Genomic DNA, 26,519 nt, shown 5'->3' on the forward strand with positions numbered 1-26,519 from the left:
CGCGAGCTGCCCAACCCAGTGCATGGGACCGCTACCCCCTTCACCATCCCATTTACTCGCTCTTTACACGTTGGCTAAGCTCTTTTGCGGTGGAAGAAATGTAGCAAATCTGAATTATTGATTTGACTTTGATAATTTTAAAAAATATAATTTTAATTTAAATAATTTATATTTACTGTAGAGAAACAGGGAAAGAAGAATATAGTGGAGGAAAACCCACACTCTCTTTGGCCTTTTTCCTTCACCATTAATCAACACTTTCTTTTTCTTTTTTCTTTTTTAAATAGCAGTACTATATAATAAATAAATTTATACAAATGTATCTTGCTTATTCTCGTTTCTATTTCAAATATGCCTCAAATAGAAAAGCGTAGTTTTCTGATCAGTAGATGTGTATTCTTATAGAACTTCCAATAGAGTGCTTTGCTATTATAAGATATAATCTTGTTAATGAACTGAATAATATGAGTTGATCATTACTGTTACTTTCTCTAGGCTTTTTGCCTCTTACGGTCTTTTTACAAAAATTATACCTAAAATATTATCAAAAAACACACACACACACACACAAACACACAAACTTGCTAGCATATTTCTTTCTCAAATATGCCTCTAAAGAAGGGATGGGATAAAATATGATGAGAAAGTACTTTCAGTTTTTAACATAAGGTACACTTAATCAATTTTGCGTTTATTAGGAAAAAGTAGTTATATCACTAAAATTGTCAAAGATTGTAATTTGTAAATTGATGTCTAGAAATTTAAATCATAATAAATAAATAATTATCTAATTTTTTTAAAAAAATAAGAATAAAAAAGCTCTTAAAATTTGTTTTGTACTGGCATTATATTAAAGATCAAACAAGGACATCAATTATTATGAATTTTGTTGGGTGCACGTTAGACATTGATGTGTGGGGAATCTGTATCCAAAGAAGGATTCAGAAGGTGCATTCAATGCATGCAGTGCGATTGGGGATAGGTTTCGATAGTACTCAGTACCTCTCCTGCCCTGCACTTCACGGCAAGGGCCCAACACCCACAAGCATCCTATTCTAAAGCCTTGTTTGGATCCCATCCCAACACTTGCTTTTACTGAAAATTAATAAATTAAATTTTAAAAAATTGAAAGGACACGGATGTGTTTTCGACTTTTCTCGTGCAAATTTCCTATTACAAAATATTCTTCCCTTCTTCACACAATTCACAGCCATGGAATCATTGAGGTTTAGAGATTTCCTATGGAGTGATAAAAGCATTGCTTTCCATTAAAACCGAATAAGTAGAAAACACCAAAAAAACAAAAAAACAAAAAACAAAAAAACAAAAAAGAAAACAACCCACTTTCGTTGGCAGAAAAAGAAAAGAAAACACCCCACTTTCCATGATCACTTGTACCAAACGTGGCGCAATTCTACTGCTCTTGCTTTCGTTGGATTAATTGATGATTTCACTCCATCATCATCAATATTACTTCCTTATACGTAATGCATGATGTAATTATGAAGAGTCTAATTAGTTATTAATTAGTATTTTTATAACACGTACGGACTCGAGGTTGTTGAAATGTCATGATTTGATTGGCTTCGAAATCAGGCATGTCAACTGTCCAACGGATCGTAAAATGACAAGGGTGACGACATTTTGTAGGATTTTAGGACTAATCTGAGTGCTTAACCCGGATTTGTTGATCAGTGCGTCGTCGGGATATATGATTAATAAATAAAATCTCACGCCCGAGAGTGAAACCTTTTTTAGTGGAAGATATTATTTTATTTTTCATTGAGGTCTTCATATTATCATTTCGTTTGAGAATAATCCAAAATAATTGTGTCTCTCCTAAATAAATAAATAAGAAATAATGAAAAGTAGGTAGGAAAGGAGAAGATATGGACAGAGGTGGCATCCCCACTTTACATCACCGAGGCCTCTGGTTTTGGAAACCGCATGTTCCGCAACTGATTTCAATGGCATTCCGAGGTTAATATTTTAATATTTACTCATTCATCTTTTTTATAAATTATTTTTATTTATGTTACCAATATTAACATATAAAAAGTATAAAAAATAAAAATATATAAAATTTTAAATATACTTCTATATAATAAATTTAAAAAATAATGTAATATTATTTTTTTCTTTTGTGAAGGATAATTTTAAAAATATTTTTTAAATATCATTAAAAGGCCGTACTATGACTTATAAATGAAATCAAATAAATTTTTAAAGTGTATCTTGTAAATAAGACAGAGAAAATATTCACCAATAATAATGATGATGTCATTGACATGTAGGTAGGAGGATGGGCAAGGTAATTTTCATTTTGTATTTGGTAATAAAAGATTAAAGTGACCTTAAATTATAAGTTTAAAAGTATCGAAAACTTTAAATTTATTTTTTATATAATATTTTTAAATTTTTAACAATGGTGCAATGCTTTTATCATTAATAGAAATTAGCTTTGATCATTAATTAATCAAAAAATTATAAAAAATAACTTCAGATATTACAAAAAGTTACAATAAATAACCCAAAAATTATATAAAAGAATCAAAAAAAATTATTAATCCTTTTTATAATTTTCTTGTTAACTAACAGTTAACGAAATTTTCATTAATAATATAGGTTAGATTCTACTGTTTTTAAAAATTAAAGAAAATATTATATCAAAAATGAGTTTAAGTGTTAGATGTTTCAAGTCTTATAATTTAAGGGTCAATTTGTTCTTTTACTCTTTTTTTTTAATAAGAAACACTATGCTTGAGAAATGTATTGAATGTGCCCAAAAAATGTATTGAATGTGTCCTGAATAATGTGTCTTTTTTTATTATTTCTTGTTAACTAAATTAAGGGATAATTGAATTTTTTTACCTTTTAAATTTTCTCCCAGATATCAGTTTGATTTTTAAAATTTAAATTAATCTTTAATGATTTCGTAACTATATATAACTAGTCTTTATAATTTGAAAGAGCAGTTAATAACACTTTAATAGCTAATTGTGCGTAGCTATGAAACTTTAAGAACTACATAACTGGAAAAAAAAAAACAAGAAGAAAAAAACTTAAGGTATCAAATAGACAGAATTAAATGATCAAAAATTTCATTATCTCGTAAATTAATATATTGATAAAAAGCACAGGATATCACCTTTTTAAAATTAATTAATGCTTCAGCTTTAATTACTAAAAAAACATTAAAAAAATCCCAAATCTCAATATATATATATATACACACATATACACACATATAGCATGTAAACCATACTGGGATTATGTGCTTTAAATGCATGGTTGAAATTGCTAGTCGTGTGCTTCTGCCTATAGCAGTTAGCAGTATTGATAGAACATTTATAAGTATTTTTTAAATCACAGTATCATCACTAATATTTTTTATCTCAAAGGTAAAATTACCTACTTTGTTCATTTAATTAATAAAGAAGAAGGTGATAAGTAGCTTTCAAGTGATTAAATTAGCTGGTCGGACAGTGACACACCCAGTGTTGCTCTATAATTTATTTCTCTCTTTTTAATGAATTAAGCCCTACCACCTTCTCCTCCTTTTACTTTGCAGTCTGCTTTCCTCTATCTCCATATTTTTTCCTCCATTTATGACTTAGTATTAATTTTAACTTTGCTTCTGTGCAAGAGAGCGGGTTTTTTTCATTTTTCCCGGTTGAGCTCTCAGCACCCCTTGCATGCTTCGTGTCAAGTCGAGAGAAGATTTTAATGAGATTCAAATTAATTTAGATTGAGTTAGGTTAGGATCTTTTCAAATGAAAACTCTATTGTTAATACTACTATATTTACAAGATTTAAATTCAAAATTTCTGATTAAATTGGTATAATTTCTTACCAATTTTAAGCCGGAAAATGTTGAAATATTTGCAGGCATGGTTTAAACCCACGAGGTAAGCATCACAAAGGATGCCACCATGCCAATTGAATCCAAGGTTCTCAGCTAATTTTTTTTATCGATTGAACCAAGCATTTGGTGGGTACAATAGAGTGGCTTTCACTCGCTATGAACAGATTAGTTTTTTTTTTTTTTTATAACAATGAGTCATAGAATCTGTTTGATCTAAAAAGTCCAATTTATGTATATTGGTTGGAATAATTAAAAGGCTCAAATTGATCGGTCAGCCGGGGCCCGTTAATTAAGTTTATTTCCTAAATATAGCTTTAACTTTTTTACAGGAATCTCATATGTAACAACACGTTAATTTCCCTTGTCTTTTATATATGGCACTTTGTATTCTATTTGGTGTATTTTAACGTATTGTTGTTAATACCAAAAGCCATTAGGCTTAAATTTGAGCGTGGGGATTATGTGGTTTGTTCTATTTAGATTTTGTTCCGAAAATAAATATATTGATATCAAAAATTAATCAACAAACATTCATGTCTCCTTTTTTTTGGGGGGGGGATGTTTCATTCTTTATTACTTATGGATCTGATTTTAATTACCAAATAGGATAGGAGTATTAAACAAATTACAGTCAACGACATTTTTGTTGAGTATAAATATCATACAGAATATTCCTTACTCTGCAAATCAATCCTATCACGTCCTTAGACGTGTGTTATATTTAAATATTTTTATTGTCTTTCCATCCTAAGTAGTTACCATACTTCTAATGATAATATAAATACAAATCTGATTACCAAAAAAAAAATATAAATACAAGTCTCTAAACGCCTTAGAAATAAAATCGGAGGTTGGCCATATATATATATATATATATATAAAATCGGAGAGCACATTGTTTATACATCATAAACAATGTGGCTTATATTTTTATTTTTCCATGACATGACTTATGCTTTTATATTCATGTACTGTGCAGGAAAATATGTCTAGTTTTTTTCCTTAAAAAAGCAAGCTTGATACTTCCCATGATTTATTAATAATGTAGTTTATTAATGTATTTTATATTCATTTATCTTGATAAATAACTACATATGTTTCTAGAAAAATACATTGACTATTGAAGAATATGTAGTTCAACTAGTTAGGGGCTCGCCATATTAGTTTAATTATAAGTATTGAGTTTTAACAATAGTTATATATACAATTAAATATTTGTTAGAAGAGTCTATTGTCATGGTGGTCCAACTTAGCTTGACTCAAAGAAATTGAGATTTGAAGGACTGCAAATACAGGATACATCATACATGTGAAAAATATTGATTGTATTTATTAAAACGTACGCAGGAGATGTTATAATTTAAAATAACATATCTTTTGACAAAATAAACCTTCTTTTGACTTACACGTGGACAAAAATATTAATATTGCTACGTATGCCTCTTGTCTCGCATCTTGAGCCTCGTGTGGGATTCGTTCAATTTATCTTGCGTGACTAAAAAAACTTGTCAAGGCACTAATTCTTTGCCTTTTTAACAGATTGTTAACCCTATCTTTGCACTCTAATCCATCATTTTACAGACTGGAAAATCCTACAAGCTCTATGCTTGACAAGTAAAATTACTACTCTACACCTGAAGTTGGATTGAGTAAAACGAATTTGATATTTTTAAATAAGATTTCCTGTTCAAGTGCTATTAAAAAAATTATACAAAAAGGATACAATTTAGACTTGAACGTACTACTAAAAATAAAATAAAATTAGTGACAGATAAATCCATCATCAATAAACAAAATTTGTCACTAATTTTAACTTTATAGCCTGTTTGGATTGAGCTTTTAATCGATTTTTTCGAGCCATAAAATTGATTAAAATAGAATTTATCCAAACAGCCAATTTATGTGATAATTGACTATTGAGGCAATTAATTGATTATATCACAAGCTGAGGGAGACTGCTTCTAGAAATTGCAAATGCAATTTGGATGGTGCTAAACAAATTTCGTTGCATCTTATTTTTTTATCATGTGCTGTCGGCCTTATGTCAATCTATTATCAATAATTTATTCAATTTTTTAAAAAATAATATCTAAACAAATTAATATCAATTAGTGACGGATTGTCCTCACTAATTTTCATATTAATTAATTATTTTTATAATTAATTATACCTAAAAAAATCCAAATAGACAATTAGTGACGGATTGTCCTCACTAATTTTCATCAAAAATATGATATCACTAATTTAGTGATGGATACAAGTCCGTTACTAATTTATTTTATAATTACAAAATTTTTGTGGGTCCAAACTTAATCATGTCACCTCTTCGTGTCATGTTTCAAGTATACATCACCTCCACTACCCACCACATCATTGTCACTTAACTCTCCATGCCACATCAATAATTTATTTTAATTTTGTTTGCTTGTGATATTATCTTATTTTGAACCCAAAACCTCCATATTTTCATCCACATCTTTTGTCAGTTGTATTGTAATGACTTTAATTTCATACTTAATATACAAAATATATATATATATAATTTAATTAAACACATATATTTAACTTAACATATTTTTTATTATATTTAATATATCATCGTTTAAATATGTTGATAATATATATTAATTTATACACACACACATTAACACATATAAATATATAAATTAGTATATATTAGTTGATAAATATATTATTTAATATCAATACATATTTTATGAAAATAAATATTTTTATATCATTTTATATTAACTATGGTATAATTAAAATATTTTTATGTGATAAAAAATTCATTTTTATATTTAAATTTACATGATAAAATGAAAAATATTTTGATATCATTTTATATTATATATTTTAATTATAATAAGAGAAGTAATTATTTAGTTTGGTAATTACTAATATTTTATTCATGTAATCCTCTTCATGTACTCCCTCCATTAAAAAACATAAAGCATTTTTAATAAAATCTCACTCCTCAATAAAGTACCTACTTTCAAACTAACCCTATTTTTTTATATTCACCTCTATTAAATATCCTATAATAAATATAAAGTTATTATTAATAGGACACTTTAAAAAAAGCAATGATTACAAATTAAAAAATGAAAAATATCTTATATTTTTAAACATTTAATTTCTTAAAAAATGCTTTACATTTTTGAATTGAGGAAGAATATTATAATTTTTTTATTTTTATAAAATATTTAAGCACATATTAGTAATTTTTTAATTAAAAATATCCATCACTATTATGTCATTAATATAAAGATTTAGTGATGGCAATTAGTGACGAATTTAAATTAATCACTAACTTTATAAAATTTAATCAAAATATGGCAATATTATATATCCATCACTAATTTATATAATTAGTGATGAATTTTGGTCCATCACTAATTTTAATTTTTTTAATAGTAACGTCATGAGTTAAGGTTCAAATCCTTGTTGAAATAGATACTCATATTTAATGTTAATCGCATCTCAAATAAAATTGATTCCAATAAACAAAAACATGGGTGAAAAGAAAACTTGGATTTGAAGTAATTTTTTTATTTTTATAAAATATTTAAGCACATATTAGTAATTTTTTAATTAAAAATGTCCATCACTATTACGTCATTAATATAAAGATTTAGCGATGGCAATTAGTGATGAATTTAAATCGACCACTAAATTTATAAAATTTAATCAAAATATGGTAATATTATATATCCATCACTAATCTGTCACTAATTTATATAATTAGTGATGAATTTTGGTCCATTCACTAATTTTAATTTTTCTAACAGTGATGTTACGAGTTAAGGTTCAAATCTTTATTAAAATAAATACTCATATTTAATGCTAATCGTATCTCAAACAAAATTCACTTTAATAAACAAATACATGGGTGGAAAAAAAAACTTGGATTTGAAGTAATTAGTGGTATTAAATAACACATACTCCTCATAAAAAATTACTCTGGATTTAAAAAAAATGATAAAATGAACTATATTTTTAATGGCCTTCTTGCTAACAATCATCTACCATTATTCATTAGATAGTTGAGAAAATTTAATTTAAAGCTTCGTACGACCATGTGCATATAAAAGGAATTCTCCAATTCATGTGCGACCTTTCAACCACTCCACTTTTAAATCCTATTGAAAGGCCTGGAAGCTTGACTTGATTCTATGGGTCCCTTTGAAATTTTATTTATCTTTCTTCAGCTTTCACTAGATAAGGGAAAGACCACTTTTAGGCTGGGGCAAACCAAAAAATAAATAAATAAATAAAACGCAGCCTAGAATAAAATTAAAATCAAATGATAAAATAATTAATTCACACAAAGATAGCCCTCTACTTTCTGTCATAAATAATAAAAACGATACTTTAATTTTAGAAAAAATGATAAGTAACGGGTTGATAAAAATATTAACATTAAATTAAGATTTTTTTTTAAATTTTAGTACTATAACATGAAAAAATGAGTACTTAATTTTGAGAATTTAATTGTGAAGAAAATCTAATTTGACATTAATATTGTTACGAGATCTTTATTTGTGATTCTCCTTAATCTTATGCTTAATGATTTATAAACGATGTGAGTAATTTATCATAATTTTGTTTATATTATATATTTATACATTGAGAATCAAGCACACCTGATAAACTAATTAATGTGGCTGATAATTCAGGCGCACCTTACCTTCCTTCACGACGACATTATCGTTATCATTATCACAAACTAGTTATCTTTGTGTCAAATTCAATGACTAATTTCACCCCCTAATCTTTGTACGAATCAGAGTCTTATCATACTAACAAAACAAAGCAAAAACGCGCCTGCCGTTTTGGTTGAGAATAATCCAAAGCAATCAAAAGATTTTTTTTTTTTTTTAAGGCGGTGGTCTTTATCTCAAATGATCCCCAATTCCATTATGTGGATGATATTTTTTTTAATCAAAAGAACTTAAAGGCGACTACATTATTATTCGAACAAAAATAAAATCACTCCCAGGTTTCAAATAAAGAATCTAAACACGAAAAAGTAATGTGAAATCAAAAAATCACTCTAAAGTCTCATGACATTTGCTGAAGCATTCAACCAATAGTGGATAGTCATTAATGGAGTTATTCATCTGACCACTAATCGTCAATAATTAACTACTATTAAGAAGTATTCAATCCATTTTAATTTATAAAAGACTTTGAGAGACCCAGTGTTTCAAAATATTAAATAATTTTATAATAATAAAGTTTCATTAATAATATTTTTTCAATATCACACTTTTCATTATACCCATTTCTCTAATATTTATTCTCAAATGAAAAAATGAATAGTTTATGTCAGATGGAATTTCAAAAAACAAATAGATTTTCAGAAATTGAATGTGCTTGGATAAGGTTTTTTTTAAAACCGTAACTTTAGACTAAGAATTGATTATTGATGTGTATTCAAACAGGCCTTTAATAAAAGTTTGCCAGCGTCACTTAATTATTCACACATTTTTTAATAGGGCACGTACAAATTGAAATGTTTAATTTTTTTTAAAAAATAGCATGAAATTATGTTGGTTGGAAAAAGGTAGTATAAATTTTCATTTATCACTAAAAAGGACAAATTTCTTTACTCACTAAAGAAAGCTTGAAAAGTAACTTAGTATATTATCCTTTGATGTTAATAGTATGGATTCTTATATATCTTTGCACATGTACTTGATATGTTAATTAAATCCATTCTGGTTCATTTAATTTTATATAAAGAAAAAAAAATTGATCCTTAGCTTAAAAATATACGATGTAATCAATGAACTTATTTAAGATTAACATTTTTTATTTAAATATTATCCTTTTACCTTTTGCTTATAAATTACATTAATAGTTGAAATTTATGTTAATAAACTATGTGTTTATATTAGGATAGAAACATAACCAGAAAAAAGGACTTGTCTTAGAATAATATGAAAAAGATATATGCTTTAGATCAAAAAAGTATAGCATTTTAAAATACTAATAGTGGCTGAATGTTTGATTGAATCATTGAATGGAATGGATTTAAATTTTAATACTCTTTTGACGGTTTTCACGATCTAAACATCATAGAACTCAGAAAACATAAAAAAAAAAAAATTAATGTTTTCCTGGCCTAAATTATCGTTTAATACAAGTATGCATATTTTTTTTAGCAGAAGAGAGAGAGAGTGTGTGTGTATGTGTGCTATAATTATAGGACTCAATTGTAGGCATTTGTTTTAAGAATCTGAACTGTGCAGTGAGCTAAATGAGTCATGAGTTATAAAAAATATTTTATTTTCTATTATATATTAATGAGAAACAAAATAACAAACGGTTAATTTTCTTAGGACCCGTGAACTAGCAACGTGCAGCATGAGTCATTGGGAGACAATGCTGCGCGTCCATATGGGCCCATCCTTCGTTTTGGACGGAATTTGAATGTCCAAAAAAGAGGGGGGGTGGGGAAGTCATGAAAGGAAAAAATATGTCAATTGAAAAATTGAAATGAAATTAATTGAAGTTGTTGCAAAAAAGTAAGTAATAAAACTCAAATTTCTGTTTGATAAAAAACGAGTATTTTTTTCGAGAAAATAAAGAGTCAAGCTGGTCAAATTAAATCAACCTTGTTTGTTATATTGGATAACTTTTTTAAAAAATAATAATAAAATCTCGTTGAAATATATAAATAATAATTAGATCTCTTAAAATATTATATTTTTTAAAGTTTTTAAATACTATTTTTACATTAATGATTCAATGTTAAATAGTTAAATTGCTCCTTGCTTAAAATGAAAAAAATAATAATGGGTTTACATGAGAAATTGTGATTTCTTGTTTAATTCTTACTATTTACAGAATAAAAGTTATTATTTTTTAAACAAGAATTATAATTGATTATTTTAAAAACTTAAACTCCAATGATAAAAGATGTTTCCTCTAAGAAATTACAATTCATATAATAAAATTTATGATTATTTATTTTTAAAATTTTGATTTTGATAATAAAAGAAATTTTACCTGAAAAGTTGTAATTCTTTATTTAATTTTTGTTACTCACAAAATTAAAGTTATGATTACTCAGACAAAAATTGTGATTATGATTGATTATTTTCAACACTTATTTATCAATTTTAAAAGAAATTTCACATGAAAAGTTGTTACTTTTTATTTAATTTTTATGATTTACAAAATAAAAATTATGATTGAAAAAATAGAGTCAGACTCATTATTTTTATTTTAAACAATGGATAATTTAGTTGTTTAACTTAAAATTATTAATATAAAAAAGGTATCCAAAAATTTTAAAAAAATTATAATATTTTAAAAGACTTGCTTATTTTTATATATTTTAATGAGATTTTATTATTATTTTCTCTAACTTCTTTCTCATGAACGGATTGTGGTTATTTTAAAAATAAGAAATATGAATGAATAGTACAGTAGAACAAAACTTTATTATAGGTTGTTGCAGAATATTGAGAAATGATAAACCTTCTACAATAATTTTGTTAAGTGATGTATAAGTTAGTTTCATGCAATCATGATAATTTATCATCAATAATTTTTTTTCATTGGCACTTAATTTTTAATCTTTCATCATTATTTTAAGGAAACAAAGAAAATAAAAAGTAGAATTAAAGACCATTTTCCTTCCTAAACCTTTTTTTTAAGTGTTGGGTACCTTATATTAAAGGTTTGGGACAATACTCTTTAAATTGTTCTTCCTTTAGATACCCATAATATTCTTCATTATCTAAATAGCTATGGGGCCATGCATAATGAGAGCGATTCATTTTGACCCATTTTGTCACCTTTTTTCTAAGAAAATTAAGTGGTTTCTTATCAATATCAATACCACTTTTAATCTATTTGACCTACGTTAGAATGTTAAAATAAGTCAAAATATTTTATTGTTACTTTGTATGAACCCCACAACTATTCTATATTAACAAATAAAAGAGAAGATAATGAGTTTCTAATGGAAGGACTAGTTTGCTCTTAAAAAATTATTTAGGAGAAGTATTACTCCAACCTTTTGTACATGATACTCAGCATTCTTTAAAAAAAGTTTTGGGGGGAAAAATAGTCATTAGCCCTAAAAATTATCAGTTTAAGTGCCAGTACATATAACATGAAACCAGAGCAAATAATTAATATAACAACATATCATTGAGGCATCATAAAACTTTCAATCTTTCAAGTTTGTCTATACTATCATTTAGTTCTTTAAATTTAATTTTTGTCAAATTTATCCCTTATATTTTCTTAATTATCATGTAAATCTTTTAAGTTTTAACATACATATTGATTTTTATAATAGTCTAATGGATAAAATATAGGCTAAATTATGCAAGACTCCATTAAACTTTGAACCATCTATAAATAACTCCTTTAACTTTTAAAAACTCAATAATAACCTTTTTGAGTTTTTAAGTTTATGCAAATAACCCACAGCCATTAATTATATACTCTCTTAAATTTTATTTTTAAGCGTATTTAAGTGTCCAAAATTTGATAGATAACTTTAAGTTAAATATAAATAATTAATATGTAAAATTAATCACATGGAGTTGTTTACATAAACATAAGAGTTGAGGAGAGTTCATTGTAAATTTTTAAAAGCTAATGAGGTTATGTGTATGTGATTCAAAGTTTAGAAAAGTAATGTATAATTTAACCTAATATAAATTGATGATTTGGCATGTACATGTAACCAAATGAGAACAAATTAACTCTAAAATGAGTTTAATTTTTATTAATATAATCTCTTTAGTGTGTTTTGTTTTTTTGTTTTTTTAAAACTCTAGAGTTTGTTTTTCCATATCTAAATAATTATACTCATTTTTATTAATTCACATGACTATCATCAATATTCTATTATTCAAGTAAGCAAATTTCAATAGTGTAACCTCTTCTTTGAACAATAAGAACCAAATATATAATGAAAGTAGATTTAAAAGGCTGAATTAATAGAAATTAAACCAGAAGGCTAAATTGATCATTGAGATAAACATGAAGGATAACAGGTATATTATCCCCATCATTAATATATTAATGTAAAATTTATTGTAAGATATTAAGAAGCGCCAAGTATAATCTATTTCTTAAATTTTGCGTCGAGCATAGAGCTGATCTCTAGTGCAATTGCCATCTATAAACATAAGACTCATTCCCACTTAAGCATCTACATGCCAAAGAAACAAAAATCTAGTTAAGCATCGAGTTTAAGAAAAATAAAAATAATTTAAAAATTATAAAATAGAATAATATTAAAATTTACTGCTCCACAAATTCACAAATTTTAAGTGCATTAGGGCCTTTTTTTCCTATTTTTTATTTTTTAAAATTGTTTTGCAATATAGTTTTCAAAACGACTTTTTTAAAACAAAACAAATAAAAATATATCAATTATATTAATTTAAAAATAATTGTAGAATTTAAAAATAGGCTATTATTGGCGGTTAGCAATGGTGGTTTGTAATCGAAATTAATATATTTTGAAAATAAAAAATAAAATTTAAATAAAATTAAAATATTTTTATTTTTCTAAAATATGAACAGTTTTAATTATAATTAAATTTAAGACACTTATTCAAATAAATTTTTTATTTTTTTTAAAATAGAAAATGATTTTTGAGAGCCGAAACCTGATGGGTTCTTAGTCTCTTTACGTGACGTGGTTCATTAGCATATGGCTATTAATTCGGACCAACTCAAAGACGTTTGGAAATTTATGGTCCGCTTAGGAATTTTTGAACTATGATATAGTTGTGACTTTGTTGTTAAACTAACTCCTAAATTTTGTAGTTGATGTTGATGTTATTTTCAGGACCCGCCTTGTTTTACCCTTATTATGCATTACAACATTTTACTGCTTAATTTTTTTAAAAATAAAAAATGAAAAATTATTTTAAAAAACTATTTTAAGCCAACTGAATGAACCCAAACATTTAACACCAATTTTTTTTATATAATTTTTTTCTAATGTTGGAGTTTACTCAGATCCAGCTGATTTGAGCGGACTCAACCGTCTTACCCGCTCCATTGGAGGTTAAGTAAGAACTTCGCTTGGAATAGTCAAGGATGGACTTGAAATCAATCAAATATTCTTGTGTTGTTAAAAAAGTGTACTCGAATGGATCTTACACGTCTCGGGCGACCATAACCAAGAGCTATTCTCTTCCTCTCGTCCTTGCCTTGGCCACTGTATTTCATTTCAGCATTCAGAATTTGACAATTCATCGCTTTCTGGTTTTATTTATCTTTTACACAGAGAGAGAGAGAGAGAGGAGAAGAAAGGGCGAGAGTCGTGGGTGGTGGGGTGTGGGGTATAGATTCCTTGGTACGATGTCGTCACAAGAAAATTGAAGAGACTTGTGTACTGTCTGGGCACAGAAACTGCATTTTTATCGCCCTCCTTCCTAACCTTTTCCTAATTTCTGTCTTCCTTCTCTGTTTCACGCATGCTATTTGGGACCGGCCCTCTCTTTATTTCTTCCCACCACATCTCTTTCCTCTCACAGCTTTCACTATTTTCCCCCAACTTGCTAATTCTGTCTCTAATCTTCTCGAATCTCTTCTTTGGACTCTCTGTATCAACCTTTTGTGGCATTGAGCTGGGAATCATGTGAAGTGATTGTGCGAGTTGGGGGTTTGCGATTCTGGGCTGGGTCTCCGAGACAACGCGTAGTTGTTTGTTAGATTTGTAGGTTTTGTTTAAACAGGCCTTGTTTGGATTTACGTTTTGTTTGGGTATATCTTAACCGATAGAATTGACGGATGAACTAGCTGGGGCAGCTTTTTGTTAGTATCTTGGCGGTTGTGTTGAAGTTCTTGCTGGTTGATTTCAATTTTCTTCTACCGAGTGGATTTGGAATTTGGGTGTTGTAATTTTGAATTTGATAGATTTAATTCATGGAGGCTAAATTTCGGGGTAAGAATCAGTATGTCTATGGAACTGTGGTACCGGAAATTAAAGCGGTTGGAAAGAAGAGTTTGGAGTGGAATTTGGAAGACTGGAAATGGGACGGAGATCTTTTCACTGCTAGTCCACTAAATCCAGTTCCATCTGATTGCAGAAATAAGCAGTCTTTCCCAGTTGATCCAGAAATTCCTGCGAAAGCTAATACTTCTAACATTGCATCTTCTAATTGGGATGATGTCAATCCGGAGAAAGGAAAGAGAGAATTGGAGAAAAGGAGGAGAGCTGTTATATCTGAAGGCGTTGAGCTGAATGATGAAGCTGGCTGTCTTAATTTAAACCTTGGAGCTCAAATTTACCCTATCATGGAAGGAGATGAAAAAAGTGGAAAGAAGACAAAGATAGTTGGGAGTGGGACTTCTTCAAACAGAGCGGTTTGTCAGGTGGAAGATTGTAGGGCCGATCTTAGTAATGCAAAAGATTACCACCGTCGGCATAAGGTTTGTGATATGCATTCTAAGGCCAGCAAAGCACTGGTAGGAAATGTCATGCAGCGTTTCTGTCAACAGTGTAGCAGGTCAGTTTGGTTACGAAGTCATCGTTTCCTGGACAATCCGTTTCAGATTTTTTATATGATCATCAACCTATTGCTTTTGTAGAAGGTTTATAAGGGAAGATAAAAAAAATTCACGGTGTATTTATTTCCAATCAAATCAAACTAAGTGGATTGGTTAAAAATATTAATATCAAAAAATAGCTACTGGATAACTAACAGATAAAAAATTTGATTGGACAAATCATCTATCTAAGTTTAAGTACCTAGGTTTTTCCTAAATTAAAATGTTATTGGATAGATCTCTGTTTAAAGAGCTTTTACTTTGGCACTCCAATTAGATGATGTTTTGTTAAAAAAAAAAAAAAAATTGTGTCAGGTTTCATGTTCTTCAAGAGTTTGATGACGGGAAAAGAAGTTGTCGGAGGCGTTTGGCAGGCCATAATAGGAGGAGGAGGAAGACACATCCTGATGCTGTTGTTAATGGAGGCTCCCTGAATGATGAAAGTGGCAGCAGTTATCTGTTAACAAGTCTTCTCCGTATATTGTCCGATATGCACTGTGAGTATTTCTGTAACTGGAAATTTTTCTGCTTGGCATTGGCATTCTTCATATTTGTCTAATTGGCTGCTCAACTAAGAGACTGAAATAATGCTCATTCTAGTTTGCTATTCTAAACTTTATTGTAATTAAGATGTTACATTTGAGGAAACTTGTTAGTAGTATAATTAAGATGTTGAGGAAAACTTGTTAGTAGTATAACTAAGATGTTACATTTGTTTTCCTACTCCAATTAATGACTAGCTTTTATTAGTCTCTCCTATTGGTTGTATCAAGTTGTTCTATACATTCAAAGTGTGTTATTAATTAATAGTACTTCTTAGGTTGGCTGACCATGTTGACCTTTATTTAACCTCAGGTAGGTAGAAGTTATTACCAACAAGTGCCTATGAAACACCTGAAAACTGAACTAAAAGACATAACCTGTGTTGAATTCTTTTGCATGTTTGATGCACATTTACATCAATTATGGGCAAATTAGCTCTGAATCACATTTTTAGGTTTACACTAACAAGTATAGCAACATGGTTTTCTTTGTGAATGTACTGATAAATATAATCAAGATACTCATGAGGTGAGTGAGTGATGTCTTGGAATGTAATTGTGGCTTGATTACATGCTCTTGCTTACTAAGCAGTGTTCTTGAAGTTTCAGTCATTCCTATGGCAAAGATGTTAAAGGTTCAGTTCATGTAACTAGAAGCGGGATTGTTTAACCTCCACTGTTTAACCTGGCTGGTTGGCCACGTTACCATAGAATTTCAGTTTCCAAAGAAACAGAACTGTGGCAGGGGGTTTGTCACTTAATTTCTGGCATCCAATGAGAAGCCATATTGAAATTGATGTGCCATAACTGTAAACTATTGTGCTTCTGGTCAAAATGCATGATAGTGTCTCTTGTTTTGTTGTCTTTCTTTTTTGTATCATCAATATCATTTCCTACTTCGTGATGCTTCCATATGCCTTTCTTTTAACTTTTAGGCAAATTATATTGCCTGCTAGAGAAAGCTACTCAATGTTTGTTCAGCTGAAACAATCCTTGAAAATGTTAACTGTATTTTAAGCTTATACTAAAATGTCTCTGATGTTTGGACTTTTTCTGTCTTCCCACTTAATGTGGTGTTCATCATTGGCATTTTAATTTAACCTCAAGGATTGTCTTCTGTGAATTGCAGCAAATGGATCAGATGCTACTAGGGACCAAGATATTCTCTCTCATCTACTAAGGAATCTGGCAAGTTTGGCTGGTACAATCAATGGAAGGAACATAGCCTCCTTATTGGAGGGAACCCAAGGTTTGGTGAATGCTGGGACATCTGGAACTTCCCAAAAAGTGCCTAATCTAAATTCAAATGGTCCTGAACCCATCAGATCTCCTGGTTCTTCCGCCAAGACAGATAATGGTATCAGCAGTCGGGACCCTCCAAAGGCAATGGGACAGTCTGAGACAGTGCCTGCATATGATATGGTGCAAAAATGTTTACCTTCTGGTGATGTTGCGGTTGGAAGTTTAAAGTCTCCTTCAGGCTCACAGCCTTCAAATGTACTTCTATCAAGGGGTAGCCTTCCATCCCAATCAGTCGCAGCAGAGACTACAGTTAGAAGGAATGGTTTAAATCACATTGACCTCAATAATGTATATGATGACATACAAGATGATGCTGAGAACATTAGGAAGTCTCATCCACCTGAGGCTTCCGGTTTTGGTTCTCTTGATCATCCTTCATGGCTACAACTTGACACTCAAAAGTCAAGTCCCCCACAGACAAGCATAAACTCAGATTCAACCTCCTCTCAATCACCTTCTAGTTCTAGTGGAGAAGCTCAGGTATATTTTTGTAGTATCCAAAGTTATTTCCTTATCAGCAGATTGTGTGATAATGCTCCTATCATGTATTGAAGAAGTAGGGTTTTGCAAATGTTTATTCTGAATCATCGTTTAAATATCCTATCTTGATTGGCCATTCGTGTTTGGTTAAAACATTTATCTTTGCCTTTATTCTTACCATTTTATTCTCCCTTTGGAGTACTTCTGTGGGGTGTTTTTGTCATGAAGACTATATTTTGGGTACAAGTTGGGTTCTTGTTAATATGTTGACCTTATAGGCCTTCATTGTGTTTGTTGACGCAGATATTTTTGTTTTATTGACTGGTAATTTGTTTATTGTTTTCAGAGTCGCACAGATCGAATTGTTTTCAAACTCTTTGGCAAGGATCCGAATGATTTTCCTCTTGTTCTTCGATCACAGGTACTTCCAGTACTATGAAATTACTTTGAATAATTAGTGCATTGTTTCTTTTTGCAAAATTTGATCTGTGGTTTGTTTTGAGAATCAGATTCTCAGCTGGTTATCCCACAGTCCCACAGAGATTGAGAGCTACATAAGGCCAGGCTGTATCATATTAACAGTATATCTGTGTCTAGAAAAATCTGCATGGGAGGAGGTATGGTTTTGTGTAATGCCATGAATGTCCAATTCTGCTGACATCATTGGAAACATTATTTAAATCTGCTCAATGCTGTATGGCAATGCAGCTTTGCTGTAATTTAGGACTCAACTTGAAAAAGCTTGTTGCTGCATCAAATGATTCTTTCTGGAGGACCGGGTGGGTATACACTAGGGTGCGGCATTCTGTAGCCTTTCTGTACGATGGTCTGTCTTCTCTCTTCGGTCTTGTTACTGTTATTTAATACAATCTTTGGCGAAAACTTTTACTTACCATTTCCCTTTGGTTACTAGAATTATTATTTCCTTTTCTCTTCTGCAGGTGAAGTTGTTTTAGATGTTCCCTTGAGCCTTAGAAGCCCACAACATTGTAGGATTTCAAGTATTAAGCCACTTGCTGTTTCTTCAAAGGCAAGCACTCAATTTGTTGTTAAAGGTGTCAACCTTTTCCATTCTAGCACAAGGTAATCTCTGCCTCCTCCTCTGCATTATCTGAATTGGCTCTTTTACTCCTATGCAAAAATATGACCAGATGGGCGATTGAAAGATAAGCTATGTTGCTTTGGTCTAGTCCATTGAGCTACACCAACATGGTTCTGGCTGATAAAATTCTGTCTATCCAAGTTTTTCTTTTTCAAGCTCTGTCTTGCCTTGTATCGAAAAGAAAGAAAAAAAGATAAGCTACATTAATTTACTTAATGTTGTATTAAATATATATCTGGATGCTTAAATAGGTTTGAAAATGCATGAGAACAAACCATTACTTGAATTTCTTGGGCATATTATTCGTTTGCAAGTTGACTGTGTACTTTTATCTGTTTCTATAATTCTGGAAATAGGGAAGTTCTGGATTCTGTTTCAGGCGTCGAAGCAATTGAAATTGTTCTAGAATTAATCTGTTCCTCTTGATTTCAGGTTACTCTGCGCGCTTGAAGGGAAGTATCTGGCACAGTATAGTTGTTGTGACTTGATTGATGGTGTTGACACAGCTATTGAACATGATGAGCATCAATACCTCAGCTTCTCTTGTACTATACCAAGTGTTACTGGGAGGGGATTTATTGAGGTAGTGTCTTGCTGCTAATTTCCCCCTCTCGATGTACACTTGTTAGTACATGTTTGCTTTTGCAGTGAAAATGCTGTTTCCACAAAAACCATGCTTTGTGGTTTTCAATGCAAAAGTGAACATACTAGTCTTGTTTATAGCATAGTGAATTTGAACTGGATATGCTAAAAGAGATGCTTATTCATTGCACCAAACTATAAATTATTGAGATAATCTAAATATATGGTTGTCTGTGTGTGTTTGTAGTTCATTAGAGGCAATCTACCCTAAAAAGCCTAGATAATCGGATACAGTTCCCTAGAAGAGGATAATGTGCAAGTGGAACATTAAAATGATACAAAAAATACTGTACACAAATAATTTCTTTCCGTTTACCAACTTGTGAAGGATGATTTTCATCTCTGATTTGGCTATGTTGATCTCAGGTGGAAGATCATGGTCTTAGTGGCTCTTCCTTTCCTTTTATTGTTGCGGAGCCAGAAATTTGTACAGAGATCTGCGATCTGGAGAGTGTGATTGAGGCAGCTGAGATTTGTGAAGATGTACAAATGAGAAGGAAACAGATGGAAGAAAAGACTCGAGCCTTGGATTTCATACAAGAAATGGGGTGGCTCCTTCATAGAAGTCGTGTGAAAGCTAGGCTGGGTCCCATTGCACCCTTCCAGGATCTGTTCCATTTCAATCGGTTCAAGTGGCTTGTTGACTTCTGCATGGACCATGATTGGTGTGCCGTGATGAAAAAGCTTCTAGACATTATGTTTGAGGGTACTGTTGATGCCGGGGAGCATGCCTCTGTCCAGCTTGCATTGTTAGACTTGGGTCTGCTACATAGAGCTGTGAGTAGAAATTGCAGGCCCATGGTGGAACTACTGTTGAAATTTGCACCAGTTCAAACTTCTGATGACGACAGTAAGGAGAAACAAGCTGGCAAGAACTCTGAAAGATTCTTATTTAAACCTGATAGTGTTGGCCCTGCTGGTTTGACTCCCCTACATGTCGCTGCAAGCATGCATGGCTCAGAGAATGTATTAGATGCATTAATTGATGATCCTGGAATGGTATGTTCTTTTTCTTCAGTCTGCTGCACATTTTCTCAGTGTTGATTGTACAGAGTTTTGACATGGAACAAATTGCAATTACATTTTCTATCCAAAAAAATACATTTTATATTTTCTCAGTCCCAAAAAGATGCAAGACTCAATGGTTATGGCATTGTTCAGGTGGGAATCAAGGCATGGAAAAGTGTCCGAGACAACACAGGTTCGACCCCAGAGGACTACGCATCCATGAGGGGCTACCACTCCTACATTCAACTTGTCCAGACAAAAACAAGCAAGAAAAGTGATGAATCTCATCATCATCACGTGGTTGACATCCCATCTTCCCTTGTAGATAGTAACACGAAGAAGCAAAAGTCATTGTCGAAAGCTTCCAGCTTGCAAACCGAGAGGATTGACATGGCGGCATCGACAGTTCCACACCAGTGCGGGCTATGTCAGCACAAGCTGGCTTGTCACAGCACTAGAACGGCTCTGGTTTATAGGCCAGCAATGCTCTCGATGGTGGCCATTGCAGCTGTGTGTGTCTGTGTGGCATTGCTCTTCAAAAGCTCACCTCAAGTCTCCTATGTCTTCCAGCCCTTCAGATGGGAATCATTAGATTATGGCTCCATGTAGTGTCTGAATATCAGGTGTAGTGAGCCTGCAATTTGTTTCTTTGATCCCTCTTCTCCTTCCTCCTCTTTTTGGCCCTTAATCTTCTAACTTTTTGAAATGTGGAAGTCGCAGTTATTGGTATATATACACACATCGTTGGCAGTTGTATCTGTCCTGAAAGTATAATTAGGTGGGTATGACTTCATCAGCAATTTCTGTCTATCATGGAATGTGTGGTACGATATTAGGAAATGGACGTAGTGGTAGGAGTGAGTTTGTAGACATATAGGAGAGAATACTTTGTATTAGTCGAATAATATTAAAAGGGGTTTTCAGATTTAGGCAAATAATATCAGTTGTTAATTATTAATGAGCTCCTTTCCTTTATTTTTGACAGTTGTAGTAAATTTTTTTATTATTGATTTTGAATATGATATACCTCATCTGACCCTCTTCAAGGTTGTTATAATTGTGTGGTGTTGAAAAGCTAAAGAACAAATGTTCTAAATTAAAAATTTAATGTCCATGGTATTATTTGCATCTCAATTTAGAATTACATTTTATAATTATTTTTTAATCCGTATAATTTATCATATTCTATCTTTTTGTTTGGCCAACAAATGTAGCCTCTTGTATTAGGTAAATTTATGATCACTTTTAGCATATTATTGATTGATATGAAACAAAATGTATGTGCAAGTATTCATCACGTCACGAGAACAAGTCAGTTTTGATGAAACCGTGAAAGAGTTGAGTGGGAGACTAACATTTGGGCAGATACAGATGATTAAATAATGACTACATAATTTGAACCCAAAAAAAATAAAATAAAATAATGACTACATAAATTTTTCGTTTGTATCGTACTTATTAATAATATATTATATTATAATATAATTATATGCGGTGAACTAATCTGTGTAATTGATCAAATTTAACAGAGTAAGGCTTCTTGCTGTAAAAGTATAGTTTTATTTTAAGTCAAGTTTATTTTGAAAGGGAAAAATGAAGGAAGGATAAAATAAAACTAGGAATTTTTGTAATTTAAAGAGTAAAATGAGAAAAAAAAATATTAATTAAATTGTTAATGAAAACATAATAAATTAAAATGCCTTAACTTTAGGAAGACCTATAAATTAATGAATTGATATCGTGCATATTAAAATTGATAGGTGGAATAATTAATATGGGTATTTTCTGCAAAATAATAATAATAATAAATGAGAAGGGTTTTATATTTAGGAACAAACTAAAATTTTAAAATTTTTATATATAACAAAAATGTCTTATGCATATCATAAAATGCATAGTTATGCTATCAGCTACAAGTCTACAACTATGAAGCAGGTAAGGTTGCGGATGAGTAGAGTGATATAACTGAGAAGAGATTGTGGGAACAGTGATTTGAGCTGTAGAAGGGTAAGCCAAGCTTTGGGTTGAGGACTGAGCTTCATGCTTTCCCATGGCTTCAATTTATCTTTCCTTTTCTTCTTCCCTCTTTCCCTCTCCAATTCCTCTGGACAAAGGGAAGATCCAACGTATCCCTATCCCCCCTCCTCGGATTATCCGCTGCGCATCTGCGCCTCCATCGTCAAAATCTTCTTCTTCCTCTTCGGTCGCTAAAAAAAAGCACTGGAAAGTAGGCGAATTTCCTGGTATTTCTGAAACTTCTCTAACTCGCAGTGAGAGGAGGACTCCCATTAAGAATGTGAAGAAGAAGTTGGACCGCAAGGTCAAGGCTAAGGCCTGGGTCAACACTGTCACCGAATGCTTGGCTGACAGAATTGAGAAAAAACAGTGGCTTCAAGCTCTTGAGGTAACTCGGCGTCTCTTATTTGAATGTGCCTCACAAATTAAGCATTTTTGCTCTTAATATTTTGTTTATAACTCAACCAGGTTTTTTGTTCAATGCCTAATATTGTAAATAACTTTCGGTATTTTTATACCCTAATAATCGTTATTGACATGGATATGGGCGTAGGACAGAGACTCGCTCCACGGTTAACACAAGATTAAATATACTTGGTTTAAGTGTAGTTTAAAGTGTTGCATTGCGAATGATAAATGTACTGTGGAAGTTTTATCGATGCTTTAGAGCTTATGTCAAATGTTTCTAGACTGCATTCACTCATAATTTTCTATATGGCAATATATGATTAAATAATCTAAATATGCAGGTTTTCGAGATGCTTAGAGAGCAACCCTTTTACCAACCAAAAGAAGGAACTTACATGAAACTCATTGTATTGCTTGGAAAATGTGGCCAACCTCAACGGGCCCATCAGCTTTTTAATATGATGGTTGAAGAAGGTTGCCAGCCTACTTCCGAACTCTACACAGCTTTGCTTGCAGCGTACTGCCGCAACAAACTTATTGATGAAGCATTTTTAACTCTTAATGAGATGAAGAACCTCCCTCTTTGCCAGCCTGATGTTTTCACTTACAGTACTTTAATCAAAGCTTGCATGGATGCTTTGAAGTTTGATTTGGTTGAGTCGCTGTATGAAGAGATGGTGGAAAGGTCTATCACCCCAAACACTGTCACTCAAAACATTGTCTTAAGTGGATATGGCAAGGCAGGGAAGTATGATCAGATGGAGAAAGTTCTGTCAAGTATGCTGGATAGTACAACATGCAATCCTGATGTTTGGACAATGAACACAATCATCAGTGTCTTTGGTAACAAGGGCCAGATTGATATGATGGAGAGATGGTATGAAAAGTTCCGTAATTTTGGGATAGAACCAGAAACACGCACTTTTAATATCCTGATTGGTGCTTATGGAAAGAAAAGAATGTATGACAAAATGTCCTCTGTGATGGAGTATATGCGAAAGCTTCAGTTTCCTTGGACAACTTCAACTTATAACAATGTGATGGAGGCATTTGCAGACGTTGGGGATGCTAAAAACATGGAATATACATTTGATCAAATGCGTGCTGAGGGTATGAAAGCTGATTCAAAGACTTTCTGCTGCCTTATCAATGGTTATGCCAATGCAGGTCTCTTCCATAAAGTAATTAGCAGTGTTAACTTGGCTAAGAAGTTTGAGGTACCTGAGAATGTCTCATTTTACAATGCCATCATCTCTGCATGTGCAAAGGCAGAGGATTTGATCGAAATGGAGAGAGTTTTCAACCGTATGAAGGATAACCAGTGCCAACCAGATGACACTACATACTCTATCATGATTGAGGCGTACAGAAAAGAAGGTATGCGTGACAAAATTTACTATTTGGAGCAGGAAAAACAGATGGTCACTGAGGATATAAAAAGTGAATAAGCTAATGAATGGAATCCTTTTTTCCCCTACTCAGAATTCAGAGTGCACTATATCCAAACGTGTATATGTCCTCCAATTTTTTTCTTTTGGAGTAGCTGTATTATTTTCTTCCTTTGATGTGGAATGAGTAATCAGTTGGAGTAATGAAGCTTCATTTTCTGGTTGAATGGTATCAGATCCTGCTTGACATTGTTTTTCTTGGGAAGTTTTAAAGAATTTTTACTTAGGCATTCGTTGTACTTCACAAATGATGGAATTTAGTTTGTACTTTTGTGAAGGTTTCTTAGCTCAACATATTAGGCAATGATTAACGTTTGTTTTATGATGATTCATGGGTTAGATTGTACAATTCTGCCTCTGCCTGGGAAATGTGTGACCATGTCTTGTGGTGCCTCGATCGAAATACTCCCTCGGTTCTTAATGTAGGAATCAGTTGGGGGGTTTGTTTTACTTCTAAATATATGACCTTAATCTCCTTTGACTTCCATTTGTGCTAATTTTCCCAAACTACGCATATAGTTAGATTCTTGTATGATGCACAAGTTACGTTGATAATACTCTAATGTAATTGATTGAAAGAAGGGTTATTTTAGAAAAACTAGTAACCAATTATTTTACAGATAACTAACCAATCTAATTTCCTTACTTATGTGAATTGGTTAACTAGTTCCTGCTCTTTGGAGCGAACGGAATAGCATTTCAGAGGGAATAATTGCTCTCATAAATGACAATACTCACGTATTTACTTCATGAAAATTTTATGGCATGCAACGAAATTGTTTATTGTTTATTAGATAAAAGGCTATCAGAGTGAATTTGATTTAACCACAAAAAAAAAAGCCATCTTCTCTAAATGATCACGTGACAACACACTGCTGATTGGGTGTCTTGCATGGAGATTCTGGGCACCGTACTGCTTGAAGGAACGGTCTGTATTTCTGTGATGCAATATGCATTCTAGGATGCATAAGCAAGCAAATGTAGAAGATGGCCGCAAGGCTTCATCAATCATGCTAAAATTCATAATAACCATTCAAGAAGGAAATGTGTAATGCTGGCTCCCCAGATGAGATATCAATTTCTCTGTTTATGTCTCTGAAGCTTTTTTTTTGGGCATATATGTCTCTGAAGTAGGGCGGCCGCTTAGTAATCAAGATAGGAGGCAAAGCCAAAAGCATTAAACCCACAAGGTAGGAACTTTATGTTGGAAAGGGGGGGGTGCATAGCTACTATGTCAGACGTTGAATTTTTCAGTCCAGCTTGGTATGACTGTCCCACCATCCAAAACACTGTTACTGATACTGAAGATGCAACCATGATTCCGGGTATGCGCCATGCGAGAGAAAATCCATGGAACAAGTTTGGAAGTTGTTGATTTTTGACTTTTGATGTTCATGGTAAGTATGACCTGTCATGAAATGTTGAAATTCCTTTTGAAAGTGAAAGTTTGATGAACCCAGGAATTTCGTTTGAAAGGAATCACTTGACAACAAATAGAACGCCCAATGCTTTGTTCTGTAAACTGATTTTTAACCACAGCATGTTGATTTGCAGGGTTTCCCTTGAGAGGAACAAGTTTATGCTGTGTGGTAACATCAAATCATTTGCCTTTACTTTACGGTAATGGCAGTAGAAAGAAATTCTGGTATATCTTCCTTGTCTTTTATGGTCACAAGGCAGTAACAAGGTTTAATGAACATGGTGGGTCGGATTCCTTTTGTTCCTTCTGTGGGGGACAGTGCCTAGAAGGTATTGAAATGAGTGATTGTCCGTGTTGTAATGGATTCCAGCTTCCTTGTGTTGAAGATGCTTGCCAAAGGCATGTGTTATGTTTCCCCCTATTGAGTCCTTATGTTGAGTACAGCCAGAACAAGAGTTCTTTTATAATATGCATTTGTTAGGGGGGAAATTTCGTTCTTCCTCAACAAATTATGTTATTATCATGTTATTGTCAAAGAATTTTATAAAAGGAGAAAACATAAAAGCTTTACGTTATGATGATTATTCTTCGATTGGTGGAAAAAACGTTTCCTGTTAAAAGCATATCACAGCGCGAGGTTCATGATTCTTTCATGTCATCTAATAAACTCCTGTCATGAACAGAATCTCAGATTCAAGAAAAGAAGCATGCATATCGCATGTAGGATCTCTCATCTCATTCTTGGTAG

The 26,519-nt window shown here is 31.6% G+C and overlaps 2 protein-coding genes across 2 annotated transcripts; both read left to right on the top strand.

Moving 5' to 3' along the window:
• Nucleotides 1–14,027: 14,027 nt before the first annotated feature.
• LOC129308708 (squamosa promoter-binding-like protein 12) lies at nt 14,028–21,437 on the top strand. The gene is made up of 10 exons (XM_054950030.1): nt 14,028–15,363; nt 15,719–15,900; nt 17,075–17,727; nt 18,074–18,148; nt 18,237–18,344; nt 18,436–18,553; nt 18,669–18,810; nt 19,262–19,412; nt 19,838–20,470; nt 20,633–21,437. The coding sequence occupies exons 1-10, from the start codon at nt 14,780–14,782 to the stop codon at nt 21,086–21,088; spliced, it is 3,102 nt and encodes a 1,033-aa protein (XP_054806005.1). The 5' UTR covers nt 14,028–14,779; the 3' UTR covers nt 21,089–21,437.
• A 952-nt stretch (nt 21,438–22,389) lies between these two features.
• On the top strand, nt 22,390–24,679 carry LOC129308069 (pentatricopeptide repeat-containing protein At3g06430, chloroplastic). The gene is made up of 2 exons (XM_054949056.1): nt 22,390–22,883; nt 23,245–24,679. Exons 1-2 carry the CDS (start codon nt 22,530–22,532, stop codon nt 24,349–24,351), a joined length of 1,461 nt encoding a protein of 486 aa, XP_054805031.1. The 5' UTR covers nt 22,390–22,529; the 3' UTR covers nt 24,352–24,679.
• The last annotated feature ends 1,840 nt before the right edge of the window (nt 24,680–26,519 follow it).

The sequence above is a fragment of the Prosopis cineraria genome, unplaced genomic scaffold (assembly GCF_029017545.1).
Source record: "Prosopis cineraria cultivar Desert tree isolate PC_DT_omini unplaced genomic scaffold, ASM2901754v1 PC4, whole genome shotgun sequence".
Classification (NCBI taxonomy): domain Eukaryota; kingdom Viridiplantae; phylum Streptophyta; class Magnoliopsida; order Fabales; family Fabaceae; genus Prosopis; species Prosopis cineraria.

What these genes read in the sequence shown, in the direction of transcription:
- LOC129308708 (XM_054950030.1), top strand. Translation starts at nt 14,780, where the DNA reads ATGGAGGCTAAATTTCGGGGTAAGAATCAGTATGTCTATGGAACTGTG. An exon ending in GTTCTAGTGGAGAAGCTCAG is followed by an intron (nt 17,728 to 18,073) that starts GTATATTTTTGT and finishes TATTGTTTTCAG; the next exon opens with AGTCGCACAGATCGAATTGT. An exon ending in CTTTTCCATTCTAGCACAAG is followed by an intron (nt 18,811 to 19,261) that starts GTAATCTCTGCC and finishes TCTTGATTTCAG; the next exon opens with GTTACTCTGCGCGCTTGAAG.
- LOC129308069 (XM_054949056.1), top strand. Translation starts at nt 22,530, where the DNA reads ATGGCTTCAATTTATCTTTCCTTTTCTTCTTCCCTCTTTCCCTCTCCA. An exon ending in AGTGGCTTCAAGCTCTTGAG is followed by an intron (nt 22,884 to 23,244) that starts GTAACTCGGCGT and finishes CTAAATATGCAG; the next exon opens with GTTTTCGAGATGCTTAGAGA.